The sequence below is a fragment of the Hypanus sabinus genome, chromosome 15 (genome assembly GCF_030144855.1).
Source record: "Hypanus sabinus isolate sHypSab1 chromosome 15, sHypSab1.hap1, whole genome shotgun sequence".
Taxonomy (NCBI): Eukaryota; Metazoa; Chordata; class Chondrichthyes; order Myliobatiformes; family Dasyatidae; genus Hypanus; species Hypanus sabinus.
Window position 1 is genome coordinate 29,109,381 of NC_082720.1, and position 17,154 is coordinate 29,126,534.

General features: G+C 41.2%; 1 protein-coding gene and 1 long non-coding RNA gene across 11 annotated transcripts in view; one reads left to right on the forward strand and one right to left on the reverse strand.

Annotated features, from left to right (window-relative positions):
- The window catches only part of LOC132405391 (uncharacterized), a 160,397-nt gene that overhangs the window by 83,197 nt on the left and 60,046 nt on the right, over positions 1-17,154 (reverse strand). For all 10 annotated transcript variants that reach the window (XR_009515849.1, XR_009515847.1, XR_009515845.1 and 7 more), the window contains one exon: positions 11,395-11,432. Coding sequence is in view for 5 of the 10 variants with exons in the window: in XM_059990160.1 (XP_059846143.1) it covers positions 11,395-11,432 (38 nt within the window). In the remaining 5 variants the exon portion in view is untranslated. The remainder of the gene's footprint in view (positions 1-11,394; positions 11,433-17,154) is intronic.
- Positions 1,293-15,863, forward strand: LOC132405396 (uncharacterized). The gene is made up of 3 exons (XR_009515854.1): positions 1,293-6,828; positions 9,002-9,126; positions 15,136-15,863. It is a non-coding gene; the product is annotated as an uncharacterized LOC132405396 (long non-coding RNA).

A 17,154-nucleotide genomic window follows, 5' to 3' on the forward strand; every position in this document is an offset into this window, starting at 1 on the left:
GTTGTAGAAGTCAAACTGGACACACTGGAGGCTGTGGTAGACCGAAGGATCCTTCAATCCTAGCAATTGTGGACTGTGTTTCTCAACCTCTGCATGCCACCTTGGCTGATCAGAGGATCGCTTTTAGTGATAGATTAAGACAACAGCGCTACTTCAAAGAGCGCTATATGAAGTCATGCCTACCCTCCGCCATTAGGCTGTATAATGAGTCCACCTATGACCCCCCCCCCCCCCCCCCACAATAGACTGTTGGTGGTAACTTATTTTTTTTATTCTTTCTCACTTCTCTTCTAATATTTGCATATCCGTGCACTTGTAATACTACTGTGACTGTCATTTCCTTTGGAATCAATAAACTATCTATCTATTCTAGGGGTATCATCCCGGATTGTTTCCTCTTCAAAATAATTCTTCCATTTGACCTCAGCTGTAGCATTAAGCTACATCCTGAAAAGGTTCCATCCAGATTTGCATCATTACTAGAAACCTGATGATATGCTTCACACTAGTTTTTTTTCTTCTCACTCTTTTAGGATCCAATGATACCAGTCGTACCCCTGGCATGGGGGTGAATTTTAATCATGTATTTGGTGTGAAAAGGGTGAAAAGCAGTCAGCAGCTCATTTTATACCTTCAATGGGGACTGAAGTTAGGAGAGATGTAAAATGGGCTGTGGCCAGCTATCACCTGCTCTACACTGTCACAATGAAGGCCAATCCCATTGTTCAGCAGAAGTGTTTTAAAATGTACATGTCGAGCACAACAATTGAATCAAAAACAAAAGATACAGAGCTGCACTAAGGATTAATCGAATATTTATGCTGCCCTGGTATTATTTACCTAGCCTTCCTGTGAGTGTGTAGTATGTGTCATGAAGAGATGACTTGATGCTATTTGAAGGTTAACATTTAATTATTTCAGAAGAGCAAATCAAAACAATCCTGTTTTATGGACATCAGTGTATCCAGGGACCTGTCTGTTGCCTGCAGTCTATGCTGGATCTGTTTCAAGCATTCTGTTATTCCTAAGGTCACCATGGCAAAAAGTTTCCAACAAAACATATAATTTTAAATCTCAGAGAAACAAAATGACACATGGTGTGAAACATCCACGTTTAAAATAACAGAAGTTTTGTTTAGCGTGCTTCCGTATTGAAGCACAAAGACCAAAAACAAAGCTTTGACCAATGTCCAGTCCAGTCGCTGATAAAGTAATGATGAACTGACCCAAAGGTTTCAAAGTTCAAAGGTTCAAAATAAATTTTATTACCAAATTACATCTATGTCTTCATATACAACTCTGAGATTCATTTTCTTTTAGGCATACTCAGCAAATCTGTAGAATAGTAACAATAACAGGATCAATGAAAGATCGGTCAGAGTGTAGAAGACAATAAACTGTGCCAATGCAAATATAAATAAATAGCAATAAATAACAAAAACATGAAATAATGAGATAAAGAGTCCTTATAGTGAGATAATTGTTTGTAGGAACATTTCAATGACAGGCAAGTGAGTGTCGTTAACACCTTCTATGCAAGAGCCTAATGGTTGAGGGTAGTAACTATTCTTAAACCTGGTGATGTCCAAGTGCTGAGGCTCCTGCACCTTCTACCTGATGGTGGCAGCGAGAAGAGAGCATGGCCTGGGTGGTGGGGATCTTTAATGATAAATGCTGCCTTCCCATGACAGTATTTTACGTGGATGTGCTCAGAGGTTGGTAGGGCTTTACCCGTGATGAACGGGGTCGATTCCATTACCTTTTGTAAGCTTTTCCATTCAAAGCCATTGGCCCAAGCAGTGATGCAGCCAGACAATATACTCTCCACTACACATCTATAGAAGTTTGTCAAAGTTTTCTGCAGGCTCCTAAGGAGGTAAAGGTGCTGCCAAGCTTTCTTCGCAATTATATTTACGTGCTGGGTCCAGGACAGATCCTCTGAAATAGTAACACCCAGGAATCTGAAGTTGCTGACCCTCTCCACCTCTGATCCTCTGATGAGGACTGGCTCATGGACCCCTGCTTTCCCTCTCCTGAAGTCTACAATCAGTTCCTTGGTCTTGCTGACATTGACTGAGAGGTTGTTGCTATCACAACATTCAGCCAAGTTTTCAGTCTCCCTCCTGTATGCTGATTCATCATCACCTTTGATTTGGCCCACAACAGTGATGTTATCAGAAAACTTGAATATGGCATTGGAGCTACACTTAGTCACACATCATAGGTGTAAAGTGAGCAGAGCAGGGACTAAGCATACAGCCTTGTAGTTGGAGGGGGTATTATTCCCAAACTGAACTGACTGGGGTTTGCAAGTAAGAAAATCTAGGTTCCAATTGCACAAGGAGGTACTGAGGCCCAGGTCTTGGAGCTTATTGATTAATTTTGAGGGGATGATGGCATTGAAAGCTGAGGTGTAGTCCGTAAAGAGCATTCTGACATATGCTTCAGGATTTGTGTTATACAGCACCTCTCATGATCTCAAGCCATTCCAAACTGCTTCATGCCCAATCAATTAATTTTTTAAAAGTCTGCTCTCTGCAAGATTCAAATGTCAGGAACATTTGAACTGTGGTTGTGGCTGAGGCAGACACAGGGTGGTGGGATGTAGTCTTTAAGAGGCCACATAGTTAGGAAACTAGTTTGAGGTCGATAAAGTACTGAGCTTGCAAAACATCTGTTTTAGGTTTAAGCATTTGCCAGAGAAACAAAATGTGAGCAGCTAGGGGTGAAATTTTCTGCTGGGATATAAGGCACTGACAGTATCTTATTCTATATCTAATCAAAGAAAATGTTTTCTCAACATTAATGGATGTCTGCGGAGGTGGACCTGGGTGTGTTAGTGTTCCTGTGGAACTTGGCATGCTTCCGTTTGAGGATGACAAGTAAACTCGTACAGATAAAGAATGGGAAGCAATCCAAGGCTTTACTCTTGGAATACCAAAACCATTAGCCACAAATCATGTGAGGCAAGTGAAATTATGCATATGGGAAGACAATACAGCATAATTAATCATGACAATAATCCATTCCCATACCTGACCCCAAACTAGTGAGGCAGTTTATCAAAGCGGTGAGTTTGATGCCTCAGGCTGACTGAGAATGGGATGTATTTGCAAGCCCTGAACTCCAGTGACTGGAGATTAATCTGGCATCCCTATGTGTATGTAGAGTGAAGAGCACAATGTGGTGTGTCAATGCCTTGAAGTACTTGGCCAAGGACTTTTCTACAGGAATGTGGGCTGCCACACCTTCACAACTATTGGAGGTGGTCATGATGGTGCTCCCAGAGATTGTCCATATGGTCAAGGGGTGATAGTCACACAACTGGCCTGGGTATTCCGCTGCAGAGAGGCATCTTCTCAATCACTGAAGTTAAAGAGACGGTGTGGGCATTTCTTTGTGGCAAACATAATGTACCAAAACACTCTGCTCCAGCAAATCCATGTACACACTCCACCCCTGCTGTGTGAGCAGCTCCTACCACTGCTACCAACATCCCTGCCAGATATTTCAATCAGTGACTTCAACTGATACATTGATGCAGATGGACATTCGACCAGTGTTATCAGGAGACTGGACAACAGCTCCAGGCTGCTATTGGAATCAGCTAAAGATGCAAAGTTGTCCAACATCTTCAGCACCTACGCACTTGGACTGGACTAGGTAATTCTCTATAGTCTTAGATAGTCTTACTCATCATATCAAAGGAGGTTACGTTCAGATCCACCGACATTATACTGGTGTTCTTCTCTGACCACTGCTTCCTGTAACCTATGGAAGGACCAGAAGTCAAGCAGGGGGACAAGCTGCTGACTCCAGAGAATGTGGAGGAACTAAAGGGGGGGGGGGGGGTTACATGGGTTGGAAAACCAGGAAGCCCCTCCTTAATTCTCTGTCTCATTGATGGGGAACAGCCAAGGAGAACATCGAGAAGTTCTTCACCCTCAAAGGTGCTCGTGAAATACTGCAAAGTCAGAGGGAGTTGTGCTAATACCAGACAGACTTGTAGCAATTTCTCCTTCTGCAGTCGATAGAAGTTGATGTGAGAGAGGAGTTCTCGGAGGTGAAGAGTCTGCAAGGTGCATTCCCTGCTCAAGGATCCACCAAGGTCATCTACCAATTTCTGAGTCCACTTCGTGGAGCCGGACAAGAAGTTCTCACGTTTTGTCTTCTGAACGGTCCGCAGGGGGAGACGTGTGATCCACAGCCTCAAGGAAGAGAATGGCTGGCAGGCAGACGTAATGAGGATCTGCAGATCCTTTATGCTGGTCTGTATGACAGTAAGACACCACCTTCTGCCCAGATTCATGATTAATTAGCACGCTTTCTATTTTTATCTGGGGGTAACCAACTTGAGTTTGCGTATGGCCCAGAGTCAGTGGAAGAGTCAGTCCATGACTTCAGTAATCAACTTGACTGATCTAATGCCCTCTTTGCTCTTTGCTCTTTGGTCAAGGTATCTGGAAATGCTGGATCTGGTTCAGAGGGGCTAATGTTATGTCACCTCTTTCTAAGGATTTGATTTCATTTTTACCAATAGAGTCTCCTATCACTACTGCTCCGATTACATCTGTAATATATGAATCTGTCATTACGTCCCCAATGCCAATTAGATCAGTGTCCAAAGAATAGGATTTGCTTTACACAGTCAACAAATTGACTTGTCATTTATCTAATATATTTGCCCATTTATTTTCTATGACTTTTTGCAATGGAAATTAAATTAGAGTTGAAAATACACATTGTGCTTTGAAGGGAGGATATCTCGGATCTTTGTGAACAGTATGTTCCATCTGCTTAACTGCTCTGATTGAAATGTTAGCAAGCAACTAAGATTCTAAAACAGAAATTGTAACAGTGAGCAATCAGTTCATTGTCAAATCACACATGGAAATCAAAATAAAGTGGGAGAGGGAAAAGAAAACTGATTAAGGGAGAGACAAAACAGATAGATAAAGTACATTTTGTATCAAAACAGAAGTTCCAACAATTAAAATCTGATGATTGAAAACTCCATTCTTGAGAAACTGAATTTTCAGAACCAAAAAGATCGTCATGAGTTAACAATATTAGTACCATGGAGAAATACCCATTTTATTGAAATGCACAAACACCCTGTAGCTATACCAATCTTATGGACTAGTCTATATGTCCGATGTCATTGTAGGAATTTCATCTCATTCAATTTTTGCAAAGTTGGCAAATACAAGTCAAAGAAAAACAAATAGCACCAATTATGGACCAAGAAGATAACATACATCTGGAGTCAGAGAATGCACTTATATTAACTGTCTTCAAAGAGAATGGGTTGATTCTAATGTTTGGCCAAGAAAATGCAGTTCAATTTATAAGTTGACAGAGGTGCTATTGGAAGAAGTACAAAGCCAAGTAGGGAGTGTAGATAGGCTGGAGTATTTCCATTGAAACGATTTAAGCAAATTGTGGCATATTTAGGTCACATAGATATTGGACAGATGGGATTTATCAGCCATGGTTGGCAGCTCACCAAGGAGAGGGGAACTCTAAACTCAAACCTCCATTGCCTTATGGCTACATCTACTCACGGGGAAGACTTCAGAAATAAACCCTGAGGGAAAAATCTGGACCTGGAGTTCCTAAGGCAGGCTTACATTTACCGGTAGTTCAATGCTGACTGGAAACTCCTGCAATGCTGCTGGTACCAAACTGTATCGGTCTCTGCTGTCCCTTTGGGTTCATCATTTGCGTGGAGAAGGGGAGCTTGCTACATGGGCAACAGCTTGCTCTCCACATCATACTGTCCCGGCTTGCTTATCTAGACAGCTAGGCCACAATATCCATGGTCAACTCTGACTAATGGAGGCCTCAGACTCAGATATACAAGATAAAACTGAAAACAGAAAATGTTGGAAATTCTCAGCAAGTAAAGCAGTATCTGTGGGAAGGAAAACAGTGTTAATGCTTTAGGCTTTTAACTTTTTATCTGAGCTTTGACCTTCTGAGTCTTTCCAGCAATTTTTATTTTATTTCAGATTTCCATCTTCTGTGGTGACTTTGCTCCCCACTTGACCCGAAACAGGAGTGTGTGGGCCATGACAGTCAAAGCTCAAACTGGAAACGGCACCTGATGATGATGATAATCTTGGCTTAGCCTCCATCTTATATCTTTGTTGCATTCCATCTTTAGATGGGCCATAACCTGAAAGCCCACTATGGGAGGGAGAAATTCAAGGAGCCAGTACCACATACCGGTCGTCCAGTGTTTCTAAACAAGAGAAAAATGTGCAGATGCCGGAAGTCTGTGCAACACACACAAAATGCTGGAGGAACTCAGCAGGCCAGGCAGCATCTATGGAAAAACGTACAGTCGATGTTTTGGGCCGAGACCCTTCAGCAGACTGGAGAAAAAAACTCCAGTGTACTGTAACTTGAGTTTGTCATTCCTGAATCTAGTAGTTCTCTTTCAAACCTTCCAGCTCTGAACAGATTCATAGCTGATCTATAGCTATGGTCTTTAGTAAGATGCTGTTCTCCACACTTTGTTATCACCCTGGACCTCAAGTGGCTCAGCTGACTTACTGCTGTTGATCAGATGTACGATATGAATCAGGAATACTGCTGAGCTGATGTGAGTTTCACTGCTTCGTTAAAATTTCTCTGATAGCTTTTCACCCATGAAGAGTTTTATGTTATACTTAAAGGTCAGTGGTGTGATTTATGGTCAGGTTCTTTGTATGCCCTGCTATCATGACAAAACAAACAATGTACTACAAGTGGTGGAGTCAAAGCAAGTATGAGTGCAGAGAACACTGAGAATGGACAAACATGGCTGTTGTCGGCCAGCGGCCGGTGAGTAGGCATTACTTTATGGGGTAGAAAGAAGCAAAGAGAAATGGACATACTGTACGCTCAGGGGAACAAATGTCAGAGATTACAGAATCTGCAAAGGTTAGACTACCTTGAAAGACAGCCAGCTCAAATTCAGCTGAGATTCTGCAAAAGTGCTTCTGCATCCAATGTTATGATCCCACTCACACACTTGGAACTGTCAGGAACAAGTTCATCAATCTTGAAATATTTCCTGTTTTACTTTCTTGATTCTCCAGAAATATAGAAAGCTTTTGTTTGTGACTTTGTTTACCCTCATACCAGCTATGGCCCCCACTTTGCTGAGAACTGAAAATCAATTGCAAGCCTATGACTAAGGAAATTGTATACAGGCAGGAGATGTTATGTTTGATACACTGCATAAGCAGGAGAGGAAGAGGAAGGGTTGAAGGAAATTCAAACAATTGTAGGGTCTGAGAAACATGAAAGGAAATGAAACAGCATTTTTGATATTGTTTTCCCAGATTTTTCTTTCCTTCCTTCATTTCTTGTTCCTTTCTTGAGTGTGCTGACTCTGGCTGGATTATCCAACCAACTTGAGCTCAATGGTACCTTTCCTGAGTGGCTGCATTTCACACAGGAGGTGAGACAGGGGCTGCCTGTTTGCAGCGGAAATGAGACTTGGTTGAAACACCAATCAAGCTGCTGTTTATCTGCTTTTGCTGTCAGGCAAAGACAGGATCTCAGAATCAAATATGGAAACAGGGCCATTGTGCAAACATCAAGCTCCCGTTTAACCGATCCTCCCTGAATAATTTCATTTTCCGTGTATTCCAATCAAGTCAACCCACCCCCCTCCCCGACTGTATCACTCACCTACACACAAGAGGTAATTTACCAAAAGCAGTTACCAACCCACATTTGAGACGTGGGAGAAAACCAGAGCACCTGGAAGAAATACCCACAGTTCAAAATCAAAATCACTTTCATATTCATGAAATGTGCTCCTTTGTATAGTACTAGACATAAATAATTACTGTAAGTTACAATATAAATAAATAAATAATGTGAAGCAAGAATAGCTCATGGGTTCATGGACTGTTCAAGTATCTGGTGACAGACGGCAAGAAACTATTCCTAAAACTTTGAGTGTGCATCGTCACACTCCTGTAACTCCTACCAGTTGGTGGTAATGAGTAGCGGGCATGTTCCAGATGGTGAGGGACCTTAACGATGGATGCCTCCTTCGTGTGGTGTGCTGTTTGAGGATGTCCTCAATGGCAGAGCTGGCTGCGTCTACCACCTTCTGAAATCTCTTCCAATACGTATTGAAAACTTCACACCAGGCTCTGATGCATCCGGTCAGAATGCTCTTCCCCAGTACATCTGCAGACACTTGCTAAAGTCTTTGGTGACATACCAAATCTCCTCAAACTCCAAATGAAGTATAACTGTTTGTGTGCTTTCTTCATGATTTCATCCCAGGAACTTGAAGCTGATCACCCTTTCAACCACTGACCCCTCACTCAGGACTGATGTGTTTTCTCCTGACTTCCCCTTTCTGAAGTCACAATCAGTTCCTTGACCTCGCTAACATTGAATACAAGGTTGCTGTTGCATTCACCGTTCAACCAGCCAATCAATATCACTCCTGTATGCCTCCTTATCACCATCTTGTGATTGTGCTAACAACATGATGTCATCGGCCAATCTATAGATGGTGTTCGAGCTGTGCCTACTCACACAGTCATTAGTGTACAGGGGGCAGAGTAGTGGGATAAACACCCGTGTTGACTGTCAGCAAGGAAGAGATGTTAACACTAATCTGCAGGGATTGTGGTCTCTCCATGAAGATGTCAGGGATCCACTCACAGAGGAATGTTCAATCTCCACAAAAAATAACATCCACTGGAGGTCAGGAGCTGTGTGAAAGTAGTTCTTTTCGTTGCACCAAACTGCGCAACTCTCCTTTGTCCTTTTCTTCTTTATACTACTGTGTAGTGAGGATGTTACGGCTGTATTAAAGCACATTTTGCATACTTTTTCATATCTCAATGCTGACATCTTGTATTTTAAAGTATATTTTTCTGACTGAGCAACCTTGCAACTATAATTTCCTTTAGGATAAATAAAGTTTTATCATATCTTATCTTATTCATTACCCAAATAATCTTGCTTCTGTTTTTCATGACAGTCAGTAGTTTTGAGGTCACCATTTCTGAGAGCAACAATAGAAAAGGATGCAGATTCTTAACAAGCTGAACTTTCAGAACCTCCCACAGAGGAATTTGAACACATTTGTCCAGATAGTTAGTCCAGGTCAGTGGTTACTATTCTGATAATTTAATAATTATGCCACTTACCATTATTAAACTTCATTTCACTGGAGGACTAATCTTAAGATTATGTCAAGTTTTATGTAATTACAGTTAAACCTATTGATGCAATCATATATTAGGAAATTATTTCATCCTGAATTTTATCATCTTTCCTGTAAAGAACAGTACAATATTGAAGAAGGCCATTCAGTCCATTGTCTGCACTATCTCTTTGAAAGGGTAATCAGTCAACACCCTTTTCATGTTTTCCCTGTTCCATATTTAAAGTTGCCATTCATGTTTTTAAATCTCTGTGCCTTTCCCCAATTTAACTCTTCAACAATACTGAATTTCAGAAGTGGGCTACAATATCTAACAGCTGAATGTGACAGAGACAGGATACCTGGCTCTTGGTATTCCTCCAGACCAACACTGACTGAGATCTCCCCACTCATTTAGCTCAGGATCAATGTCCACACTCCTATCCACCCCCTCCAACGATTACCACAGCTCACCAAATTCTCCACAGTAAGCCAGTGACAGCCATGTGTGTCTGTGGAAGCGTACCTGAATTAAGGCTTGTCATTTGGAAAGATTGCCAGTATGTAGCAGCACAAGGAAAAGGTGCAGATGAGAGTGGAAGCAGACATGGGGAAAGAAAATGATGGACAGATGGAATCAGGGGCAGACGGAAGGTGGCAGAGGGGTGGAATGAACACATTCAAAGGATGTTCATTATTAAAGAACATATATGTATCCATATACAAGCCTGAGGTTCATTTTCTTTCAGGCACATGCAATAAATCCATAGAACAATAACCATAATAGATTGAATGAAAGATCACACTAGCATTGGTGCTCAATCAGTGTGCAAAAGCCAACAAACTGTGCAAATACAAAAAGGAAGAATAAATAATAATAAATAAATAAATAGATAGATAGATAGATAAATAAGCAAGCAAGCAATAAATATCAAGACCAAGAAATGAAGAGTCCTTAAAAGTGAAGTCATAGGTTGTGGGAACATTTCAATGATGGGGCAAATGAAATTGAAGGAAGTTATCCCCTTTGGTTCAAGAGCCTGATGGTTGAGGGGTAGTACCTGTTCCTGAACCTGGTGATGTGTGTCCTGAGGCTCCAGTACCTTTTTTCTGATGGAACATTGAGAGAATAAACATAGGTGATCAGATGTGTGTGGTCAAGTTCACATTTATTGTTATTCAACTATTAATTATACATGTTTATCACCAAATGGAACAACACTCCTCCAGACCACTTGCACAGCACTGTACATATAACTCACACACAACACATAAAGTAATATTACAACAAATAAATGAACAAATAAAATATATTCCAGAAGATTGACATTTAGCATAAGGTGTATTCACGACACAAGATAAAAAGTAAATAGTACAATGCTACTGGTGCTTGGTCCAAAGGAACGTTTTTTCCACTTGATGGCATACATGTATATATTTAAATGATAAGAATCTTGAATTGTATTTGATAAGTGATGAGACCTGGGTGGTGGCAGGGAATCACTGGAGATGGCTAAGGTCAGATCAGTGTGGAAGTAGAAATTCAGCAAGTTGTGTTTAACGTTAATATCTTGGAAATGAAAAGTACAAACAATAATAACAAATTATATTTCTTTAAAATTAACAAAAGCAAGAGCATTATTAAACAAATTGTTGTATTGAAGTTAAAAAAAAAGGCAAAACCTTTCCACTCATAGCTTTTGTATTTTGCTAAAACATTGGTTTAATTATGGAGATTTTTGCAACACAAATATTTCAGTAACCCATGGAGGACCCCTGTGATCCAGCATATGCAGTGGAAGAAAAGGTCTTTATTAAATAGATTCCTGGTTTTCATTTGGGAAGGGAGAAGGTTTTTAAATTTTGTAGGGTGTCTTGGTAGAATTAGGAGATGCATAAAATGGGATGGAGGGGTGGTTGGAAACACTTATAAATAATAAAGAGGGCAATGTGTAACAAGACAAACAAGATGCACTGATGTTTAAAAAAAGCGCATGATTTTCTTTTAGTTGATACTAACAGCTGACACATTTAAAATATTTGACCATCATACCAGTACTCCTCCTTTGTCTTCCTGCATTGATTCTTCTTTAGTGGGCAAGATGGTGACAATTTAAGACTAGCTGACAGCTGCTGAACTGGTGCATGACCTCAGCTCCTCTTTAACCAGAGTCCACAGCATTGATAGCATTCACAGGATATTAAATATGGTCCTCATTCAAACTGACCTTAATTTGCACTCCACAGCCTTTGGTTCTCTGGCTCGCTGAAAGAAAAGTGGGCACAAGTTTTAATTAGTGTCATCAAGGACAGGAAACCTTGAACTTTTGTATAAGCATTTTTGCTGACAAGATGATTTATACAGTCACTGTCACAAGAGTCCTTCCCATCAAAAGCCCACTTTAAAATATGTAGTGCTAAGAAGCTGATTAATTGTCTGGCTGTATATTGGTGGTTTCTGTGCCTCATAATTCTATGGAAAATGACTAGAAATACTTTATAGATAACGAGAAAGCATAGTATGAACTTAATTTAAATAATTAATTTAGCTCCTAATGCATTTAAATGAAATTTTGTAGCAATAAAACAAGAATGTTCACATTAATAATATTTTTCTTGCTGCCCTGAACTAAGTGCTTGCAATAATGTCTTACCATTTAATGGAATAGTAATTAGAGTTCATATAAAGATAACCTTTTCATGAACAGTCCACCACTGATGAGCAAACAGAGGCTTAGGCCTGTAAAATAGCATCATCATTTCTCTCTGAATTTTCTCAAAATGCGTTACACACAAAATACTACTATAAACATTGTGGTTATATATGCAAAGGCAGACATTTTGCAGAAACATAGAAAATAAGTGCAGGAGTAGGCCGTTCGGCCCTTCGAGCCTGCACCGCCATTCAGTATGAACATGGCTGATCATCCAACTCAGAACCCTGTACCTGCTTTCTCTCCACACCCCTGATCCCTTTAGCCACAAGGGCCATATCTAACTTCCTCTTAAATATAGCCAATGAACCAGCCTCAACTGTTTCCTGTGGCAGAGAATTCCACAGATTTACCACTCTCTGTATGAAGAAGTTTCTCCTCATCTCGGTCCTAAAAGGCTTCCCCTTTATCCTTAAACTGTGACCCCTCGATCTGGATTTCCCCAACATCGGAAACAATCTTCCTGCATCTAGCCTGTCCAATCCCTTTAGAATTTTATACGTTTCAATAAGATCCCCCCTCAATCTTCTAAATTCCAGTGAGTATAAGCCTAGTTGATCCAGTCTTTCTTCATATGAAAGTCCTGCCATCCCAGGAATCAATCTGATGAACCTTCTTTGTACCCCCTCTGTGGCAAGAATGTCTTTCCTCAGATTAGGGGACCAAAACTGCACACAATATTCTAGGTGCAGTCTCACCAAGGCCCTGTACAACTGCAGTAGAACCTCCCTGCTGCTGTACTCAAATCCTTTTGCTATGAATGCCTACATACCATTTGCCTTTTTCACCGCCTGCTGTACCTGCATGCACACCTTCAATGACTGGTGTACAATGACACCCAAGTCTCGTTGCATCTCCCCTTTTCCTAATCGGCCACCGTTCAGATAATAATCTGTTTTCCTGTTCTTGCAACCAAAGTGGATAACCTCACATTTATCCACATTAAATTGCATCTGCCATGAATTTGCCCACTCACCTAACCTACCCAAGTCACCCTGCATCCTCTTAGCATCCTCCTCACAGCTAACACCGCCGCCCAGCTTCATGTCATCCGCAAACTTGGAGACGCTGCATTTAATTCCCTCATCTAAATCACTAATATTTATTGTAAACAACTGGGGTCCCAGCACTGAGCCTTGCAGTACCCCACTAGTCACTGCCTGCCATTCTGAAAAGGTCCCGTTTACTCCCACTCTTTGCTTCCTGTCTGCCAACCAATTTTCTATCCACATCAATACCATACCCCCAATACCGTGTGCTTTAATTTTGCACACTAATCTCCGGTGTGGGACCTTGTCAAAAGCCTTTTGAAAATCTAAGTATACCACATCCACTGGCTCTCCCCATCCACTCTACTAGTTACATCTTCATAAGATTCTATAAGATTCGTCAGACATGATTTTCCTTTCACAAATCCATGCTGACTTTGTCCGATGATTTCACCTCTTTCCAAATGTGCTGTTATCACATCTTTGATAACTGACTAGCATTTTCCCCACCACCGATATCAGACTAACCAGTCTATAATTACCCCGGTTTCTCTCTTCCTCCTTTTTTAAAAAGTGGGGTTACATTCCAATCCTCAGGAACTAATCCAGAATCTAAGGAGTTTTGAAAAATCATCACTAATGCATCCATTATTTCTTGGGCTACTTGCTTAAGCACTCTGGGATGCAGACCATCTGGCCCGGAGGATTTATCTGCCTTTCATCCCTTCAATTTACCTAACACCACTTCCCTACTAACATGTATTTCCCTCAGTTCCTCCATTTCACTAGACCCTCGGTCCCCTACTATTTCCGGAAGATTATTTATGTCTTCCTTAGTGAAGACAGAACCAAAGTAATTATTCAATTGGTCTGCCATGTCCTTGTTCTCTATGATCAATTTACCTGTTTCTGATTGTAAGGGACCTACATTTGTCTTGACCAATCTTTTTCTTTTCACATATCTATAAAAGCTTTTACAGTCAGTTTTTATGTTCCCTGCCAGCTTTCTCTCATAATCGTTTTTCCCTTTCCTAATTAAGCCCTTTGTCCTCCTCTGCTGGTCTCTGAATTTCTCCCAGTCCTCAGGTGTGCTGCTTTTTTTTTGCTAATTTATATGTTTCTTCTTTGGACTTGATACTATCCCTAATTTCCCTTGTCAGCCACGGGTGCACTACCTTCCCTGGTTTATTCTTTTGCCAAACTGGGATGAACAATTGTTGTAGTTCATCCATGAGATCTTTAAATGCTTGCCATTGCATATCCACTGTCAACCCTTTAAGTATCATTTGCCAGTCTATCTTAGCTAATTCACGCCTCATACCTTCAAAGTTACCCTTCTTTAAGTTCAGAACTTTTGTTTCTGAATTAACTATGTCATTCTTCATCTTAATCTAACCTATCTGTGTTCTTATCTGTAACTGCTCTATATCCCACTGCCTTCTTTTATAATCCTTTACATTGTCCACAATTCCACCAATCTAGGTTTCATATGCAAACTTGCTAATCCACCCGTCTACATTTTCATCCAAACCACTGATACATATCACCATTAGAGGTCCCAGAATCAATCCGTGTGGAACAGCACTTGTTATGGACCTTCAGCCAGAATAACTGTGATATATGTATTCCTACTCTTTGTCTTCTCTGGGCAAGCCAGTTCTGAGTCTAAACTTGCCTTCATCCTGGTTCCCATGCATTTGTCTTCAGAATCAACCTATATGCGGGACCTTATCAAATGTCTTACAAAAGTCCATGAAGATAATATCCATTGCTTTACTCTAATCAAGCTCCTTTGTCACCTCCTCAGAAAACTTGATTAAGTTAGCATGACCTGCCCTACACAAAGCCATGCAGGACAAATTCTATCCCTCAGTATCCTCTCAAATTGCTTCTCTACCACTGGTGTGAGACTCTCTGCCCTATAATTACCTGGATTATCCCTTACACACCTTAAAAAAATATTTCTTTTTTGAACAAAGGAATAACGTTTGTTATTTTCCAGTCCTCTGGGACCGTGCCTTTTGCTGGTGAGGGCACAAGACCTTTGTTAAATCCCTAGCAATCTCCTCACTTGCTTCTTTCAATATTCAGGAAAGCGTGCATCAGGCCCTGGAGACTTATCCACATTAATGCTTTTCTGAAGACCAGCACTAAATATTCCAGAGGGCGGGGCTGAGGATGATGGTGCCTAATGGCGATTCCTTTGCTAGCATCTTTGGAAACAGCTCTATTTCCATCTTTAATATCTCTTTTTTTTCTTTTTCAGGGTTCTTTTGAAGACCCTGATCTGGAGTTACAGGTTGACTTCGGTTCTTTGTAGGAATGGGAGCAGCTCTCAGGGCCTCACAACCGGCCGTTTTTTGACATGCCAAGGACGCGGTCTAGAAGACTAGTGTGTCTTCTGGATGCCAGATTTTCGTGGCGCTGGAGGTGGGCGGATTCGATGGGGGGGGGGGGGGGGTCGGTGCTGCCGCTGAAAACTGGTGTGTCGTGGGAGATGGAAGATCATAAGCAGTGAGCTGGCTGTTGGCTGTGTGCCCAGAGACCCAAGATCTTTGGGCACAGAGCTTGGAAACAACAAGGCAACAGACTTTTAACACCACAAAGTAGCGAGTTGCTTTATTATGTCTCCCCTCTCGCTGTGAAACAGGGACACCTCTTTTTCCCTTATTAGGGAGAGAGAGAGGGAGCCTGTGGGAAGTCGAATGACCCGGTGAACGAGTAGTCTTTGGGGTACTGCCTTTATTGATGCTTTGCTGCATGCTTGAGTGCTTGGTGAGGGGTGCAGATGTTTTTTTGCTGGTGGGGAAGGGGGGATCGTTGCTTTGCTGATGTTTATGCATGGGTCAGAGGACCTCGGGGGGCTTCGGGTTTCTAACAGTTAACTGTCAGTCATTCTCTGGGGCACTCCTCTGTTTTCATGGACGTTTGCAAAGAAGAAGAATTTCAGGATGTATATTGTATACATTTCTCTGACATTAAATGTACTGTTGAAACTGTTTAACCTATTTGCTCTTTGATCTCAGAATGTCGCAGCACATTAGCATGCCCTAGTCTGTATTCACTATCCTCCAAACCCTTCACCTCAATAAATACCAACATAAAGTATTCATTTAGTATGTTTGCGCTGACACCATATGCAATTTCCTCCTTGATTCTTGAGTGGACCTAACCTCTCCCTAGATATCTGCTTTTTCTTTATACAAGTATGAAATGCCTTGTTTTACTCTTTGATTCTTCTCAGCAAGGACATTTCATGGCCCCATTTGGCCGACTTAATCACCTGCTGGAGCACTTTCCCGTTATCTTTATCTTCCACAAAGTCCCAGTCTGGGATTCTAGCTTCCTAAACCTTGCGTGAACACTACTTTCCTGGCATGTAGGAAGAGACTCTGCTTGCCCAACAAGAAGAACCATCATCTCTTTGATGAGAAATGTGTGATAAATGTGCACACATCCGGTATAACTGGGGAGAGTGGAATAAAAAAAGATGGACATCTTTTACTGGTTGACTATGACTCCTAGCTCCACATACAAATAGAAGAAGGACCCACACGTACATTACTAATCTTTTGATTGAATGGATAAGGGTGATTGTGAGGAATAGAGGAATTAAATGGAAGTGAGGTGATTGATAGGGGTGGCGATTGAGTGGGTGGAATCAAGAGCCAAACTTAACAACTGAGATCAATGTGAAGTAGGGGTGGGAGGGGTAATTAAAAGGCAACAAGAAGATTAAGGTCCAAGTGGAAACCTGGTCCAGGACAGACTTTGATGTCTTCTGCGGTCCATGTTCTGGGACGTTTATTTATGAAATGTTTATTTTGATGGGGAATTTTACCAGTTCAGCCATATAGACCTGGTTGACCTGAACACAGCTAGTATATTAAGACCAAGTAATTATGTTCTCTGCCAATGCTCAGAGCCCAAACAACATAAGGATACATTTGCTGACTGAATATATTTTAATGTTGTTCTGTCCCCTTTTACAAAAAAAAGCACAGAGCTCTGCTGAGAGCATTCCAATCCATATCTGCAAGTCAGCTCAGCTCGTGACCTGGTTCCCGGCCAATCTAGCAGACGGGTACATGACCAAAATATTAAGCTATTTCAACCACCAGCTGTCTCGCTGCCTGGTGTGATTTATTTTATTCTGACAGCTATGGGTTATTGTAATGAATAATACAAATAAAGAAAATCTCCAAATGAGGCACAGAAATTAAACCGAAATGAATATTTTATCAGCTTCTTTTATTCCGGTGCTGATTCCTGATCAATTTTTCTC